At 42.5% G+C, this 19,582-nt stretch overlaps 1 protein-coding gene across 1 annotated transcript in view; it reads left to right on the forward strand.

The window, feature by feature from the left end:
- LOC124552649 overlaps positions 1 to 19,582 on the forward strand; it is a 192,084-nt gene that overhangs the window by 17,306 nt on the left and 155,196 nt on the right. The window contains exons 2-3 of the mRNA XM_047126975.1: positions 1,241 to 1,315; positions 18,538 to 18,696. Of these exons, the coding sequence (XP_046982931.1) occupies positions 1,241 to 1,315; positions 18,538 to 18,696 (234 nt within the window). The remainder of the gene's footprint in view (positions 1 to 1,240; positions 1,316 to 18,537; positions 18,697 to 19,582) is intronic.

A 19,582-nucleotide genomic window follows, 5' to 3' on the forward strand; every position in this document is an offset into this window, starting at 1 on the left:
AAAGCTTCTACAGTACTACCCTTAAAATTGCTGCACCCTGAAGAAATGCAGATGATAAACGGGTATTCATTGGACAAATACATTACACTAAAACTGACATGTGATTACATTTTCACGCAATTTGGGTGCATAGATTCTGAGAAATCAGTACCCAGAACAACCACCTCTGGCCGTAATAACGGCCTTGATACGCCTGGGCATTGAGTCAAACAGAGCTTGGATGGCGTGTACAGGTACAGCTGCCCATGCAGCTTCAACACGATACCACAGTTCATAAAGAGTAGTGGCTGCGTATTATGACGAGCCAGTTGCTCGGCCACCATTGACCAGACGTTTTCAATTGGTGAGAGATCTGGAGAATGTGCTGGCCAGGGCAGCAGTCGAACATTTTCTGTATCCAGAAAGGTCCTTACAGGACCTGCAACATGCGGTCGTGAATTATCCTGCTGAAATGTAGGGTTTTGCAGGGATAGAATGAAGGGTAGAGCCACGGGTCGTAACACATGTGAAATGTAACCGCAGCTACGGTCTCCGAGCTGATGGTCCACGCTGCAGCAAACGTCGGCGAACTGTTCGTGCAGATTGTTGTCTTGCAAACGTCCCCATCTGCTGACTGAGGCATCGAGATGTGGGTGCACGATCCGTTACAGCCATGCTGATAAGATACCTGTCATCACGACTGCTAGTGATACGAGGCCGTTGGGATACAGCACGGCGTTCCGTATTACGCTCCTGAATCCACCGATTCCATATTCTGCTAACAGTCATTGGATCTCGACCGACGCGAGCAGCAATGTCATGATACGATAAACCGCAATCGCGATAGGCTGCAATCCGACCTTTATCAGAATCGGAAACGTGATGGTACGCATTGCTCCTCCTTACACGAGGCATCACAACAACGTTTCACCAGGCAACGCCGGTCAACTGCTATTTGTTGTGAGAAATCGGTCGGAAACTTTCCTCATGTCAGCACGTTGTAGGTGTCGCCACCGGCGCCAACCTTGTGTGAATGCTCTGAAAAGCTAATCATTTGCATATCAGAGCATCTTCCTCCTGTCGGTTAAATTTCGCGTCTGTAGCACGTCATCTTCGTGGTGTAGCAATTTTAATGGCCAGTAGTGTAATACAAATTTGTTCATTCTTCCAGGCAAAACTTAAATATTTTAATCTGTTTTTATTAAATTTATTCATTTATATTTTTTTTTTGTGTACTTGCTGACTGTGGAAGTGTTTGCAGGATACTCCCATCGTGGGCTGATAGCGTTCTGTGCTGCTACAGTTGTGGGCTTTGCTGGCGGCCTGCTCTTCACAGGTAACTGAAAATATCCTACTTCATATATTTTCAAGTGGATGTTTTATGAAATTTGGAATGAGCGTCCCAATTATATTAGTAACTGTAAACCATCAATCCCATTTCTCTTCCAAGAATCGATCTTCTGTGTATGAAATTGTTTCAAACGTATTGCAAATCAGTTAATGTGATGAACGTTTGACGTTATGCAAACGAGAAAAAGTTCAGAAAAGGTTTCAAATTGTGTGTAAAGTTGGCTGGAAGACGCTAAGTGCTCTGATTCTTCATACCTGAAGATTACATACTGGGTATTTGAGCACCGTAAATCGCGTTGACCAAGCCATCGAAACGGCTCCTAACTGTAATAGCTCTCTGTGTTACACCTTTAACGAAAGATTATAGGCCTTTGAATGGATTATTACAGCATTTTCAAATTTAGCCGGCCGGTGTGGCCATGTGGTTCTAGGCGCTTCGGTCTGGAACCGCGTGACCGCTACGGTCGCAGGTTCGAATCCTGCCTCGGGCATGGTTGTGTGTGATGTCCTTAGGTTAGTTAGGTTTAAGTAGTTCTAAGTTCCGGGGGTCTAATGACCACAGATGTTAGGTCCCATAGTGCTCAGAGCCATTTGAACCATTTCAGATTTAAATTCGGTCCATAATTATGTAAAATATTGGAAATGAGGTTTTTGTCGCCTATGGAAGCCATTAGATAGGCAACTTACAGTTCGGACCATGTACTGGACTATCCATTTAGTAATACTGCTATTGACAGGTGGCTGTAAGCAGGGGAGTTCTCTTGGCTACTCACAAGGGTAAGGCCTCAGACACGGCGAACCGATTAGGCCGCTCATGTGTACATCTCAAATCAAAGATGTGTATATGCAGACTGAATTGACCAATGAAAATTTGTACCAAGGTCAGGATTCGAACGCGGGTCGCCTGCTCACTAGGCAGATGTGCTAACCACTACACCACCCTTGCTCAGTGGCTATGCACAAATGCACGAACTACTGTATTGGCCTCCCTCCTCAGTTTTGCTTCAGTACCCCCGACCCCACCTCTCCCTCTCCCCTACCCCCGTTTTTTGAGAAAACCACCCATAAAATTCATGACGAGCAGCCGTCTGAAAATTGACGGGATCAAAATGGGTCAAATGGCTCTGAGCACTATGGGACTTAACATCTTAGGTCATAAGTCCCCTAGAACTTAGAACTAGTTAAACCTAACTAACCTAAGGACATCACAAACATCCATGCCCGAGGCAGGATTCGAACCTGCGACCGTAGCGGTCTTGCGGTTCCAGACTGCAGCGCCTTTAACCGCACGGCCACTTCGGCCGGCGACGGGATCAATACAAAATTTATCATCATATATGAGGTCTACAAACGAAAATTTCATAGAAATTGAGGAAAGAAAGTTTTACGAACTACTGCTCGTGTACCCATTAGGTGAAAGCTGTTGAACGAAAGCGCCGCTGGTGCAGCGATCAAAGGGATCTGGCTGGAGGACAGAGAACATGTCTTCAGTTCCCAAATGCAGTCTGCAGCTTTTCTTACATGTATATTTTTTTCTGTGTCGAAATTGGAGGATTAATAAGGCAGGTAAATAATACCATACTAATAATAAAACCGTAAAACCGACGTGTCTGGTCTGTTTGTTTGGACACACTAATCTTCAAAACTGTTAGACGATTTTTCATAGCATTTTTACAGGTAACTTGAGCGTAGGCTTTATTTCGTAAAAATTGGATCACAGAAAAGAGATAGAGTAATTTAAAGTTTTAACGCCGCTGCAACGTGGAGGTTACGTGCAAACCGGTGACAAATGAAATAATAAGTACAGAGGACTTAAAAGATATATCATATTTATTGGCTGATCAACAGTTTAACCCAAATGGCACAGTATTTACCCAAAAATTTTGTGGAAGTGTCTCTTATTCACAAGTCAGAAAAATCCATTACACAATACCTTTCTAATTGAATTAGGTGCAAACAAGAACTTCTTATAACTTCTCTACTAACTGTAATTGCTTTAATAATAAAAGGTAAAATCAGTTCCATTTGACAAGGGCACTTTATTATTAAAGGTGAAATAAGTTTCTTTTTAACCGGATACACAAGTTACAAATACATTACACAAAACCTTTCTGATTGAATTACTTGCAAACAAGAACTTCTTATAACTTCGATCTTACTGTAACCACTACAATAATAAAAGGTAAATATACAAGTAGTATAGCAAACGGAACAGATGCCTTGGCGTCCCAATGCAGAGGAAACTTAACTTAATGCAAGATCCCCACTCACTGCAACCTGAAGAACTCAGTGACCGCCGTATCGGTTGCCATTTTCCCGGCGGACAAAAGAACCTCCGTTCCCTCTGGTACTGGTCGGCCAAGACATCGTACTCCGGACATCGATTTAGACATGGACTAGGCGCCCGCTGCAAGAGAAAAGCACAAACACACAGCCACAGACAAAAGAAACAATGTTAACAGCCCCAGAATGTAGTAAGATAAAATTCTGCAACGATAGATCACATCAAGACAAAGGCAAATTAAAAATGGTTAAAAGCATTAACTGTAGACTTCAATTTTCAAAATATGTAAAACTGCCCCAGCACAGACTAGTTTTAAAAGGGCAACGATAATACAAAGCATAATATTATTACACCAGTACGTCGCAGTTCCAATACAATATTGACACTCACAAGAAAAGGTAGAAGCTAGTGATAACATGGGTAGGCCCGATTGCAAAACTAGAAGCGTGAATGTCTACTTATTCAATAGACTCCACTAGGCAAAATGAATAACACATTGCTCAGCGTCCTGTGTAGAAGACTATGGCCCAGTCTCGCCTCAAGAACTTGCAATAACAGGCCCGCTTCCGCACTCCGAGCCACATACACCAGTCAAATCCAGCTAACTCCACGCATACACAAGTTTCACTCTCTGAGGAGCGACACGTACCGGCCGTTACGAAGCCAAAAACCAGTCTGCCCACCAGCACCACCACTGGCCAACGAGGCAAAGATAAGCAACGCCAGAGGGAAACAATCGATCCAGGTGAATCGAACGGAGAAAGCACTGGCGCCGGCGCCTCCCCACATACCAGCCACATAGAGAAACATGTTGTATCTTTGGAAAAAGCTGTCAACTTTTTGATGTTTGAACTGCATAATATTTGCGAAAATGATTTTATTGATTGAAATGTTCTACATAATACTATTCAACGTAATGAATACAGTGTTTATACTAAATGTCAACGTGTTTAATGCATACTTCCATACCAATTTTATTAAATGCGAAAGTTACTGTGTTACATATTCACGACGAAACTGCTGAACTGGTTTTCGGGAAATTTTGTATGGAGAAAGCTTGAACCCTGAGTATGAACATGGAGTATTTTAGTGGGAGAAGACGGCCCCTGAGAGTGTGAATTAGGGGATGGATCATCTTTTCCGTTATCGAACATGAACTATGTGAACAGCGTATTAAATTTGTTATATAATGTCCATTTAGATGCTTCAGTGGCACGGTAGATAGATGCACCCCTCCGCACGCACCACTCTGCTGCGACATTGTGCGTGACGGTGCGCCGTTTCGTGCGTTTGGGCAGTGGAGACGTGGGGAAGGAGTGGTGGGGGAGGGGGGGATGAATGGTGGGTGGGACAAAAAACCCAGTAGCGGTAGCTAAGCTCGCTGGAACAGGCAAACATGAGAGTCCAGCTACACTACTGCACATACAACAGTTGACTTCCTCACCGTCGCTCGTCATAACTAAACTGCTGATAAGTGAGCGCAGTCACAAGTAGGCAAATAAATTTCTCGTACAATGGATTAGTATAGAAATAAAATTTTAATTCTTGTCACCACTCTGTTACATGTCCTTTCCTTCAAACAACTTGTCCTATAAACATTCAATGCAAGTACGAGGTGCAACAATAAAGTAATGAGACTGATGTGAAAAAATGGTGCTTACTGTTTTAGTCAAGTTTAGTGTTGTCTACTTCAAAGTAGTTCCCTTCTAATTGCACACACTTTTTCCAGCGCTTCTGCCATTGATGGTAACGTTTCTGGAACTCATCTTCTGTAATATCCTCCAAGACCCTCGTCACAGCTTTTTGGACATCTTGTGCTGTTTGAAAATGGTGTCCCTTGACCGCCCTTTTGACTCTTGGAAATAGAAAAAAGTCGCACGGAGCGATATCTGGTGAATAAGGTGGCTGTGGTAGTACTGAAATTTGTTTTGAGGAAAATTGCTGTACTGACGGAACAGTATAGGATGGCGCATTATTGTGATGCAGAATCCAATTATCAGCAATATTGGCACGGACACGAAGAACTCTTTTACGAAGTCTTTCTAAAATTTCTTTGTAGTAATATTGGTTAACTGTTTATCCAGGAGGCACCCACTCTTTATGAACAATTCCCTTGGAATCAAAGAAGCGCATAAGCATGCGTTTCACTTTTGACTTTGACATGCGAACTTGTTTTGGTCTGGGTGATCCCTTTGAGCGCCATTGCGAACTTCGGCGTTTTGTCTCTGGATCGTACCGAAAAAACCAACTTTCATCACCAGTGACAACACGTCTCAACAATTCTGGGTTGATTTCCGTCTGCTCTAACAGATCAGCTGCCACATTTTTCCGAGTTTCTCGCTGTCGTGGTGTGAGATTTTTGGGGACCATTTTTGCACAGATCTTTCTCATACCAATATCTTCAGTTATTATCAGACGAACCGTATCTTGATTGATGTTCAGTCCTTCAGCAATCATTTTCATGGATAATCTTCGATCAGATCGTACGAGTTCACGCGCCCTGGCCAAGTTGACATCTGTTCGTGTGGTTGATGGTCGTCCACTGCAGTTTTCATCTTCAACATTCGTTCTGCTTCACTAAACATTTTATGCCAACAAAAAACTTGAACTCTTGACATAACCCCCTCTCCAAAAGCATTCTGAAGCTTACCGTAAGTTGTTGTCGCGTTTTCACCCAATTTAACACAAAATGAAATGCCATACCGTTGCGCAATATTATGCGGTTCCATTTCTGTGACGAGAGAGACAAACACGTGTTAACTTATGACAGCACAACTCACGACTGCGCAGTTAGATCCATGTGCTGCTTGGACTAGAAGCAGCTTATAGACCAAGGTAAAAGATATTGTGCCTACGCAAGTTTGCAGGGTTGCCACATCTTGCGAAGAAAATCAGTCTCATTACTTTATTGTTACACCTCGTAAACTTGTGGCACCAAGAACATCTAATGAATGCAACTTGGTGCAGCCACATTGTTCCTTCCAAAGATTCGGCGGAAAATAAACTTCATGTACATTTAAAAAGGTTACTTCTTGGGGAATTAATTTTGATGCATACCACACACGCGATATCATCACCTGAAAAATCGGTACTGGAAGTTGATCATGAATTACGCTATGAATCGTTATTGCGTCCTTACAGTCTTACTCCGAATTGTTTTCATTCAATGAGGCTTAAAATTTTGAATCATTACTAACCCAATTTACTTGTCTGCCATTGTTATTACTCCTTATTGATTTACTTACTTTATTGCCCCTCTCATTCCTACCAGTTTCGATACAGAAGAGAAATAATAGTGAAAGGAAAGCTACAGGATGCATTTGGGAATTGAACACAGTTTCTCTGGTCCCTAGCCAGATGTATTGTTCGCTACGCCAGTGGCGATTTTCTTGAACAGTGTTTATCTTATGGGTATGTAACGAAAAAGTTTCTTTCGTTGATTAAAGAAAATATGCGTTTCCATATCCCATATACGATGATTAAAAATTCTGAGTTTCCAGTCATCTATCGATCCCTACAAGTTTGAGTCGATTGTGCGTCATGAACTTTCGGGGTGGGTTTCTTAAAAATGGTGTGGTGGGGGTATTGAGTGAAATATCTGAGACTTTTTCATTTTAGGTTTTACAGGAGCGATCTACTAAACATGGGCTAGATAAGTTGGTCGTATCTTAGCCCTTCCGTTTGTTAGTGATTTTTCCCTGAGAATATTCGCAAGCTGTATTGTGGTGCAATGTTGTGGGTACTGGAACGGACGGAACATATCTGTACTGAGAAATTTAGCCTCTACTCTCACTCCATGAGTGCCCTTGTTCTATACAACGCATGTGTCCAAAAGACACATACACCCAGAACATTTAAGGCTCCCTTCTCTACCTACAGAACCTTGGGAAGGAGGTGTCATTCGGCTGACTACTAGGGCACAAGGTAATTCAGGGAAATCAATTTAGTGGCTATGACTATCAAGAAAGCGCGTATCCCAAATCCCGAAGTTCAGTGTGCCATCCCTCTACATACAGGAAAGTCCTCATTGTATACAAGGCTTGGAAAGGATCCAGACTCGTGTTACTGAATGGTACATAATTGGAAATTCTCACTCGAACGTGCGAAAACACGAATTCTTTGAAGAGTTTCGAGGTTACCGGATTGGGCGGGGTTTAGCGACGTTCCCTGTTCCATTGAAATAGTTACCATGAATACTGGATCTTACCATCCAAGATAACTCATTAGGGTATATTCAGTCCCTGCCCCACTGAAGTAGTTATTATGAATCCCGGATCTTACCATGCCATACAACTCATTAGGGTAGCATTCAAGTACATTGTTGCTCAAAGTTGGTACAATGTTAATGAAGGACTGCACAGAAGTGTTGGAGTCTTTCGACGTATAACTTTTCAGATGCTCTGCATTCAAGATGTTATGGAGGTAACATAGATCTCTGTGTACGGTTGGATGATGGATATCCGCTGGATATATGCTTTTTACTCGTAAGTGCTGCAATATAAACAGGGATAGCGACATGCGGTAGTATCACATGCACAAAATATAAAAGCGTAGTGCGTTGGCGAAGCTGTTATTTGTACTGGGATTATTCATGTGAAAAGGTTTCGACGTGATTATGGTCGCACGAGGGCAATTAAGACACTTTGAACGTGGACTGGTAGTCGGAGCTAGACACATGAGACCATTTGGGAAATCGTTAGGAAATTCAATATTCCGAGATACATAGTGTCAAGAGTGTGATTCAAATGGCTCTGAGCACTATGGGGCTTAACTTCTGAGGTCATTAGTCCCCTAGAACTTAGAACTACTTAAACCTAACTAACCTAAGGACATCACACACATCCATGCCCGAGGCAGGATTCGAACCTGCGACCGTAGTGGTCGTGCGGTTCCAGACTGTGGCGCCTAGAACCGCTAGGCCACCGAGGCCGGTGTCAAAAGTGTGCCAGGAATACCAAATTTGAGGCATTATCTCTTTATCACGAACATCGCAGTGCCCAACGGACTTCACATAACGACCGACAGCAGCGACGTTCGCTTGTAGTTGTCAGTGCTAACAGACAATCACCACTGTATGAAATAAGCGCAAAAATTAATGTGGGACGTACAGCAAAAGAATCCGTTAAGGCAATGTGGAGAAATTTTGCGTTAATGTGCTATGCTAGCAGACTACTGACTCGAGTGCCTTTGATAACAGCACGATATTGCCTGCAGTGCCTTTACCGGATTTGTGACCGTATCTTTTGGAACCTACACGACTGGAAAACCATGCCTGTTCAGATAAGCACGGATTTCAGTTGGCACGAGCTGATGGTAGGGTTAGTGTGTGGTGCAGACTCCATGAAGCCATGAAACCAAGTTTTCAACAAGGCACTGTGCAAGCTTGGTGGTGGCACCATAATGTGTGGTCTGTGTTTAAATGGAATGGACCGGATCCTCTGGTCGAACTGAACATCTTAGAGACCATTTGCAACCATTGATGGACTTCATGTTCCCAAACAACGATGTCATGCCACTGGACCACAGTTGTTTGCGATTGGTTTGAAGAACATTGTGGACTGTTTGAGCCAGTGATCGCCCGACGTCAATCCCATCGAACATTAATGCGACATAATCGAGAGATCAGTTCGTGTGCAAAATCCTTCTCCAGCAAGACTTTCGCAATTATGGACGGCTCAATTTTTATGCATGGACGGCTCAATATTTCTGAATGGGACTTCAAATGACTTGCCGAGTCAACGCAGTGTCGGGTTGCTGCATTACACCAGACAAATGGTGGTCCGACACGATATTAGGAGGTATCCCTTAGCTTCTGTCATCTCAGCGTAATCCACTCATCAAAAAAGCATATTTCCAAATTACTCACCAATAATGAATTTGGACGTTCCTTTTATGTTTATACAGGAAGGTGGTTGTGTACATAAGGCGAATTCGTTCATCATTGCCACTCCGCCTCATCAGGGGCATGCAATTGCGGCTTGTAAACAAACGCAGTACGCCAGAGCTGAGTTCTTATGAATCCACTGTTGTCCGTGTGCCTTGTAGTGTGGCACAGTATCTCACAACAGGCGCTCTGTGGCAGACCGTATCTAAATCAGCGGGGAGAAAACAAGAGACAAGCTGACGTTGCGGATATTGTTCACGTTAATCAATGTGGTGTCTCCACACGGTGGAAAAAATTCCAGGAAACGCATTCAGGGGCGGATCGACATCGCGAAATCTGTCCACGCAAAACTGCAGCAGCTCAGGACCGGTTTGTGAAGGTATCTGCACGGAGACACCCTACAAAGACAGCGACTACTCTGCGCCACAAGCTTCGAGAAGCGACAGGGTTACCGGAAGTACCCAGACTGTGTGCAACAAACTTCATGATGGAGAGTTGTACAGCTGAAGACCTCTCAAGACTCCACCACTGCGTCCACGTCGCAGGGGTGTTCGTGTAAGATGGGCTGGAGCAAATGAACATTGGACACCAGACCAATCGACCTAATCGCTGTTTGTAGCCGAAGTGCGGATAGGCTTGCATCCAGACGACGATTCTGTTCGCATATGGGGGCGACCAGGGAAGACCAGTCATCCATCAATGGTGTGGCACGTCGCCAACGATCTGGTGGCTCAATCATATTCTGGCAGGTACCATGTATGACAGCCGCACAACACTCCTTGCAATTGAAGGCAACATGATTGCTGCAATGTATGAAAACAGCGTTCTCCGACCCATAGTCAGTGGTTTTGCAGAAACTGTAGGGAAAAGGTTCGCTCTACGGGACGATAACACCTGTCCTCATCGTACTGGCAATGTGAAGGTATCTGACACGATGTAGGATCAGAAGAATGGATTGGCCAGCATGCTCGCCGGATATGAATTGGATAGAGAATGGATGGAGGTTGCTCATAAGAGTGATTTCTAGTCGTAATTAACCTACATTACCGATTAAAGCTCTTAGGAATGCTGCCATTGTGGAGTGGAGAAAATGTCTCAAGAGGCCTGCAATGAGTCGTTACTGAGCATGCACCGTAGCATTCAAGAATGCCTGAGGATTCGTGGAGGATCTACACGTTATTGAACAGTGCACTGAACACACAATGTATGTTTTTTGATATTGTGGGACACTGCAAAGTTCTTTTTTTTTTTTTTTTCAAAAATGTCCCTTTTTTCCTTTCATAATCGATTTAAAGGAAACATATAGTATAGTTTTCTTTTGCGTAATATTCTGTATTATCAAAAACAGAGTGTAAGACATCAATCTCATTTCAAGGTATGAGAAACAAATACATCCTTAACTTTTTTTGGTGGGTGTATACAATGTACTGTTTTGATGTAGGTGTAGGGTACAGTATCCTCACTGTTGAGATAGGGCATGATGCTTGGTTGGGAGATGAGAGGCTGGAAGTGGCAGCAATAAGTTACGGTTATTAAACTCAACTACCCAGCCCTGGCGTTTCTCCTTCTGGACACTAACGGAGATGAAGGCCTTCACACTCGCCTCAGAATTGAGCACAGCCTGATAACACAAGACTTCCTGCTCTGGTGGGTGGCTGTCCAATGTGAGACATTGAAAAATAAATGTTCTGTTGGAGTAGATGACATCTCTAACAAGTTATTAAAACAATGTGGAGCAATTACAGCTGATGTTTTGAGTCACATATGTAATGCATCACTGACTCAGGGTATTTTTCCAGACAGGTCAAAATATGCCATTGTCAGGCCTCTCTACAAAAAGGGGGAAACCACAGAAGTCAATAATTACTGGCCAGTATCCTTCCTTACAGCATTTTCAAAAATCTTTGAGAAAGTAATGTACTAAAGAGTGGTTAGCCATCTCAAAAGTAATGGGATACTTAGTAAATCACAGTTCGGATTTCAGAAATGCTGTTCCACTGAGACAACAGTATACAATTTCACCGTGCACATAATAGAGTCTTTAAATAGTGTAATGTGACCAGTAGGAATATTCTGCTACTTATCCAAAGCATTCATTGTGTGAACCATGACATTGTTAGAGAAATTACAATATTATGGTATAAATGGAACAGCATATGAGTGGGTTAAGTCATATCTACAGAACAGGAAGCAAAAAGTCTCTTTATATGCTTCAAGTGATTCAAAGGAATTTGCCACTTCATCTAACTGGGGTGAAATTACATTAAGTGTTCCACAAGGTTCGATCATGGGTCTCCTCCTGTTCTTGATATATGTGAATGATCTCCCTTCTTATGTGAAACAAACTGCTGAACTGACACTGTTTGCTGATGATACAAGCATAATTACTAATCCAGTAAAAGTAAGTCTGACAGAAAATTATACAAATAAGGTCTTTGGAAAAGTTATTGATTTTCTGCGAATGGGCTTGCTCTGAACTTTGAAAAAACACAGTACATCCAATTTTCTGCTGCAAAAAGTATAATTCCTTCAATAAACATAACACATCAAAAGAAGTCAGTAGCCAGTGTAGAGCATACAAAGTTTTTGGGTGTACATATAAATGAGAATCTTAATTGGAAAATTCATATGATGGATCTCCTAAAGCGACTAGGTTCAGCAACTTTTGCAATCAGAATAATTGCCGATTTTCAGGATGTAGAAATTGGTAAGCTAACATACTCTGCATACTTCCACTCTCTAGTGTCATATGGAATAATATTCTGGGGCAACTCAACTCTTAGGCAAAAGGTATTCACTGCTCAAAAGAAAGTAGTTAGAATAATGTGTGGGGTTCATAGTCGCACATCTTGTAGGCATCTGTTTAAAAGGTTAGGAATCCTTGCAACTGCTTCACAGTACATTTACTCAGTAATGAAATTTTTTCTCAACAGCATGGACCAGCTTAAAATCAACAGCGACATTCATGATAACAATACCAAAGACATACACTGTGCTGTACTTAACCTATCTTTGGCACAGAAAGGGGTAAAATATGCTGCTATAAAACTTTTTGATAAATTACCAGATGAAATGAAATGTCTGACAGACAGCAGTAATAGTTTCAAAAAGAAACTGAAATCATACCTCCTTGACAACTCCTTCTATACCATAGATGAATTCTTGAATGTGAGCAAATAAATCTGGGGATATGAGTTTTGTGCCATTTAAGGGAATGGGATAGAGAATAGCAAGATTTAGGTATAACACTATAATGTAAAAAAAAACTTGTTTCCTGTACGCATTTCTTGTGCATTTGATACGTTCCACATCATAACGGTTTTTCCGTGCTATTGATCAATGGAACACATAACTAACTAGCAAAAGAGCAGTGAATAGTTTATCAGATGATGTGTCCTCTGTTTTAGCATGTAATGAGACAAGTGTGGTGAGACTTTGAAGATCTTGTGAACCGTCTGACTTTCTCTCTTATACAAGCCTACAAATTAAAATTAGGGGAGTGTAACGAACAACATACTAAAAATCCTGACCAGTGACGGTGGAGTTGGGAGGGCATTTAATTTACTTTTTTACGGTTTTTCTCGACTGTCTTGAAAACCGCAGATTCTAGCGAAAATGTTTCTCAATACAAAATTAAACTACATTATATTGCCTACAAAACAGTTTCTTTAAATTTTTTCTCTAGGACTAATAGTTACTGCGTTGCAGGGGATGGAAAAATCTGATTACTAAAAATGTTTTAATGGTATAAAATTAATGTGTATTGTTAGATAACGTGGGTTAAGAACAAATATTACATTTTTGTACTGCATATAAGTGCAGTAGAACCGTATTAGCGGATAAACTGTATTTTGGGAGTGGAGGTTAGAAACATGAGGGAAGATAGGTCGCCAGATTGTGGTCATACACTTCCTCCTTCGTGCTGTCTACCACAATGAAGAGTCTGTCCCAAGAGTAACACGCTGTCAGTACGCATTTGACATTCTCAATTTGTCTCCACTATCTATAGTGTTTATTAACCTTACGAAAAAACCCTAAGAACTTATGGAACAACCTTATACATTATGACACTTATTGTAGTAGTTGGCCGGCCGGGGTGGCCGAGCGGTTCTAGGCGCTTCAGTTCGGAACCGCGCTGCTGCTACGGTCGCAGGTTCGAATCCTGCCTCGAGCATGGATATGTGTGATGTCCTTAGGTTAGTTAGGTTTAAGTAGTTCTAAGTCTAGGGGACTGATGACCTCAAGGTGTTAAGTCCCATAGTGCTTAGAGCCATTTGAACCATTTTTTTTTAACCTACAGAGGAGCAAGTATGTAACCATAGACGTGTCGCATTATCAGTATTCATTCACAGGGATTTGAGTACGTATTTTCGTCTCTAATTGTTTTTGTCACGTAATTTTGTTAATTATTACATAAGGTAGTCTCACTTCCATCTTAAATTAGCAACCAACCATCATACCTGAGTTGTTATCCTCATAAGTGCAATTAATTTCACACTCTACCGTGCTGATTACTCCCGTTGTGTTTAGCGAAATTCCTTCCCCTGCCAGCCCACGGCTACTTTCAGAACCGCTGCAGACCTCGCTGACCTTGGCCACAGATCCTGTTGCCGCCTCCCCCCCCCCCCCCCCCCAGGGACCTACCCCCTACCCATACCCCTCTCGGCTGCTTTCACTGCACAGAACTGGGAGGACACTCCCTCACCCCCCCCCCCCCCCTCCACACGCATTCTGCATTCCTCATGCCAGACCCTCACCGATAACCACAACCCGCAAACATCGGTCGGCACTCGGCAGCGTCCCAGCGTCCTCGGGCAATCAACACCCGAACACACCAAGCTGCATATTGCACATTCAAATGTCCAGTCTCTGCCAGCTCACTTCGACGAGTTCAAATATATATTTCAAACTACTGATATACACGTAATACTTTTGTCAGAGACTTGGCTCAAACCAAGTATTCCTACAACTTCCGTAAACCTAGATGGCTATATCTTTCTCAGGCACAACAGATGCAACAGACGAGGGGACGGCGTAGGGGCGTACATACGCTCTGATTTGTCACCTATTGTACTACATACATCCGACAACAATGGAGATAAACAAGAGGAATATATGTTCATAGAGACCAAATCTCTTAACAGAAAGTGCTTAATATGTGCCCTTTACAAACCTCCTAAAGTAGGTGGGTTCGCCTGCTTCGAAACTGCCCTCTCTAGTCTCGAATCGTCATATGAACATGTAATTATAGCAGGTGACACTAACATTAATTTTCTGCGCAATAGTTCTTTCACTGGCAAATTTGAGAGGATGCTTTCTTCCTCAAATATGACGCTACTTCAGCTGGCACCTACTCATCACACGACTACCGGTCACACTTTCATAGATATATTCGCAACGAAATCTCCAAACAGAATAATCCGCACCTCTCAAATATCTGCGCCTGGCATGTCTGCCCATGACATCATTTTCATGACGTATTCACTAGAATGCCCTTGAACTAAAATAGCTCATGAATCTCAGAGACGCTGCACATCAAGCATAAAAGATACACCCTACAACTGAAAATCATACTGTGTAGAAGCAGAAACGAAGCATAGTCAGTCAAGCGGTGAGAAACGCTAAACTCAGGCATGCCCATACATTAGCTAACAATAGATGTAGACCAGCTATCCTGTGGAAAAATCTCCGTAGTCTCGGGTTAGGCAAAATAAAAGTCGCAGAAAATTCCATGGTCCCAGCTGAAGAACTAAACCGATTCTTCACATTATCTACAACCACAACTGAACCGCAAAAAAAAAAAACAGAGAATCATTGATTACTTCATGAGAATGAACGACTGTAGCAAAGAAAAATTCTATCTGCAGCACGTCACTTGAAATACTGTCAAGAAAGCCATAATGCGGATTAGATCAGCATCTACTGGACATGATGGCATCACTAACCAGATGGTAAAACTTATTATTGATCAACTACTGCCCTCTATAACAGACATTTCCAACGATTCATTAATCACAAGTGTTTTCCCTGAGGCCTGGAAACTGGGACAAATTAAGCCACTGCCTAAAAAGTACATCGCCACAGCACCATCTGACTACCGCCCCATCTGCCTTCTTCCTGCACTATCAAAGGCCTTAGAATATATAGTCCATAACCAGCTCACCAACTACCTAACTACTAACAACCTACTAGACGAATACTAATCAGGTTTCCGTACACATCGAAGCGCAACATCCGCACTGATAAAGGTGACAGAAGACCTGAAAATTGCCATGGACAGACAAGAAGCGACTACCATTTGCTTGTTAGATTTCAGCAAAGCATTCGATACTGTCGACTTCGACATCTTACTAGCCAAACTTAGCGGTCTAAATTCCTCACCAAGTGCAGTGCAATGGTTTCGCTCATACATGACGTCTCGTCAGCAACGCGTCCTGTCTGGGAATATAAAATCACAATGGCGGCAGGCAGTGTCAGGCGTTCCCCAAGGTTCAGTATTAGTTACTATACTCTTCTCCCTGTATGTCAATGATGTGTCATCGCTTCTGACCTATTGCAAATATCATATGTATGCTGATGACCTTCAGTTGTATCTAAGTGCGAAACCAAGCAATCTTAAGAAAGCTATTGAAAATTTCAATACTGACCTCGATGCACTATCAAAATGGGCACAGGACCTAGGACTAAAACTAAACCCATCTAAAACCCAAGCGGTACTTGTTGGTCACTCTAAGCTCATTAGCCCAAAACATCGGGAATCCGTACCATCTCTTATCCTTAATGGAACAAATATTAACTTCTCTCCCTCAGCAAAGAGTCTGGGAGTAATAATAGATGAAAATCTAAATTGGACAGAGCATGTAACTGCAATGTGCAAAAAAGCATCTGCATCCCTTCATGTCCTACAAAAATATAAAAAACTCTTCCCTTTCGATCTGAAAAAGAAATAAGTACAAATGCTTATACTCCCAATCATTGACTACAGCGATATTATCCTACAAGGCCCCTCTCTGGAAAATTCGCGACGTGTGGAACTGGTCATGAATGCCTGCGTCCGATATATCTGTGACGTTCGACTCCTTGGTCACATTTCACCGGCATATGCAAAATTACCCTTGCTGCGTGCAGACAAACGCAGAGATTTCCACACACACACACACACACACACACACACACACACACACACACACACACACACTCATCTACTGCCTTATAAATGTACACTGTCTCTCATAACTCTCCTGGTCCTTAACGCTTATGTCGGAACAACATGACAGAAACACGTTTCCATCATAATAAAATCCTCTATGTTCCACTGCATCGCTCAGTCACCTTCGCCTAGTCCTTTACAGTAGCGGGAACTCGACTCTGGAATAACCTCCCTCGTTATGTTAGAGAACTTAAAAACATGTCCGGCTTCAAAAAACAGTTAATGATATATCTACTTATGCAACAGTAATGCCTTCGTCTGTAGATGAATGCACTTCACCTCATTTCTTCCCTCTTTCCCCCTCCTTAAATCTCCCTTCCCCAAAACTCGCTATACTAGTAAACATCTACTTTACACACCAAGATATTAATTTACATCTGCACAAATCTTCATTACTATTGCCAATTTTCCTCATGTTTATCATTATTATTTGATTTTTTACTGTTATTATTATTGCTTTTATCATAATTTGTATGTATAGCACCTGTTGTAAAAATACTGCCAGCATTTACTTTATTAGGTCTTACAAGGGGAGGCCGCCAATTGTGAAATTCAGATTCGATTCATACTGCGCATAATAAAAGCTCATGGCCAGAGGTGTAATGTGGCAAAGCACCAAGATGCACTTCTCAGCCGTTGTCGAGAAAATCGACAGTTAAAAGAAGCCGTTGCGGTGAAATACTCTCTACGAATAATGATTTTCTACGGGCCGTGGCGCAGCGGTAAGCGCTCGGGTTCGTAATTCGAACGTCGCCGGTTCGAATCTCGCACCATGCAATTTTTTTTGTTATTAGTTTTTGTAATTCAAATATATATATATATAATCTATTAATGAATTGCTTATGCATGTTGGTGAAGGCGGATCGCTCTCCAATTGTACCGCCTCCATTTTTCCGTTTGTTTAACAGGGTGTACCAAAGCTCTCCCGTCCGCACTGATTTTCGACGATGTTATAAGTTGCGCTAGGGACCGCATCTACCTTCTTTCGAAGTTAGCAGGCAACTACGCTGTTACGCGGCGGGTCGTTTCGACCCATTCGGCATCTGTCCTTCAAGTGTAACGAGCGAGTAACGGATTTTATATTTCATACCTGCCACAGCAAGTTTGTGTTCGTGGGGTCTCTATTCTAATTCGAACGTTTGACTTACGTATTGTATTCGTTTCGGAATATCGTTTCTACGTCTTCCGTTAACTATACGTGGTTAACATTATGAAGATAATTAATAACATTTGTGAAATACAACTTTGTTTGCGGAAAACATAATGATGTTCGAAGTCGCCAGTTTTTCCACGACAAACGACTTTCAACAACTAATTATATGCATAATTGTTGCAACTGATTGCCGGGAATTATATATTTGAATTACAAAAAACAAATACTAAAAAAAAAAGGTAGCATGGCGCGAGAATCGATCCGGCGACCTTTGGATTACGAATCCGACCGCTTACCGCTGCACCACGACGGTGTAGAAAATTAGTAATCGTAGAGAGTATTTCACCGCAACCGTTTCTTTTAACTGTCGATTTTCTCGACAACGGCTGAGAAGTGCATCTTGGTGCTTTGCCACATTATACCTCTGGCCATGAGCTCTTATTATGCGCAGTATGAATCGAATCTGAATTTCACAATTGGCGGCCTCGCCTTGTTAGTCATGACTCTTCATTCATATTGTCACTAGAGTAATCTAATGTTCTTATTTAAACTATTGTCATGATGTAACTCTGATGTGTGAAATTCTGCATGTGTGGAACGCTGGCCCGATGTAAGAGAGGGTCTGATGGCCCTAATCTGATCAGGTTAAATAAATAAATAAAAATATTATCCGGTAGGTGAAAGCTGCCAGCTGGATGGAGAGAATCCATCGGAGAAGGTGCGCGTGCTGTGTGTGGTGATCACGCAGCCAGAGAACCACCGTGACAAGGCGCTCGCCGTCAAGGAGACGTGGGGACAACGGTGCTCGGAACTCCTCTTCTTCAGCTCTCAGCTGGGTAAGCCGCCTGCTCTGAACAACGCTCATCACCTGGCGTATGTCACATAAACACAGAAGAATCAGTCATCCCAGGCAGGGCCGCACTCACGACCATTTTGTTTTGGGCGGGGGGGAATCGGAAAGCTAATTTTATCTAGTATGACTTTACTGTAAATATAGATTCGATTGAACCTTTTAACAGAAAAGAGAAATGGACAGGAACTGATTTGCTGCAGCCACCCCCCCCCCCCCCCCACCCACCCTTGCGTGCGGGTCCGCATATCACGCAATCTGGTCACCCTGCACTATAACAAGATTCGTTGTTGACTCAAGAATGGACTTCTCTCCCGCTAAGTTGGTTACTCTAAACGAAATTATCTGAAACATATAATTTATTTAACATGGCAAGATTAGGGCCATCAGGCCCTCCCTTACATTTAACCAGACATTCTACATATTGTACGTTCATATGTTTTAGTAGGCATGTTAAACTACATCTAGTAAAAGACATACACATACAGTTCATATTCGTAGATGATAAGTATTGCGATAATTAGACGTTATGATAAGGACAGATTTTAGATAGGAGTGCTAGTAGCGGTGTATATGAGAGAAACTCATGGTGGTGATGTTTGGTTTGCGGGCGCTCAACTGCGCGACCATCAGCGCCCGTACAAAGTCCCAATTTTTTACACTCTCCAATTTTTAACAATACAAAGTAGCCACTGTCACGAATGATGACGACGAAATGATAAGGCCAACACAGACACGCAGTCCCCGGGCAGAGAAAATGCCCACCTGGCTGGAATCGAACCCGGGATCCCATGATCCAGAGGCAGCAGCGCTATCCACTAGACCACGAGCTGCTGACGAAACTGAAGGTGAAGGGTTGGGAAGAACAAGGA

This window comes from Schistocerca americana, chromosome 10, assembly GCF_021461395.2.
Source record: "Schistocerca americana isolate TAMUIC-IGC-003095 chromosome 10, iqSchAmer2.1, whole genome shotgun sequence".
In the NCBI taxonomy this organism is placed as follows: domain Eukaryota; kingdom Metazoa; phylum Arthropoda; class Insecta; order Orthoptera; family Acrididae; genus Schistocerca; species Schistocerca americana.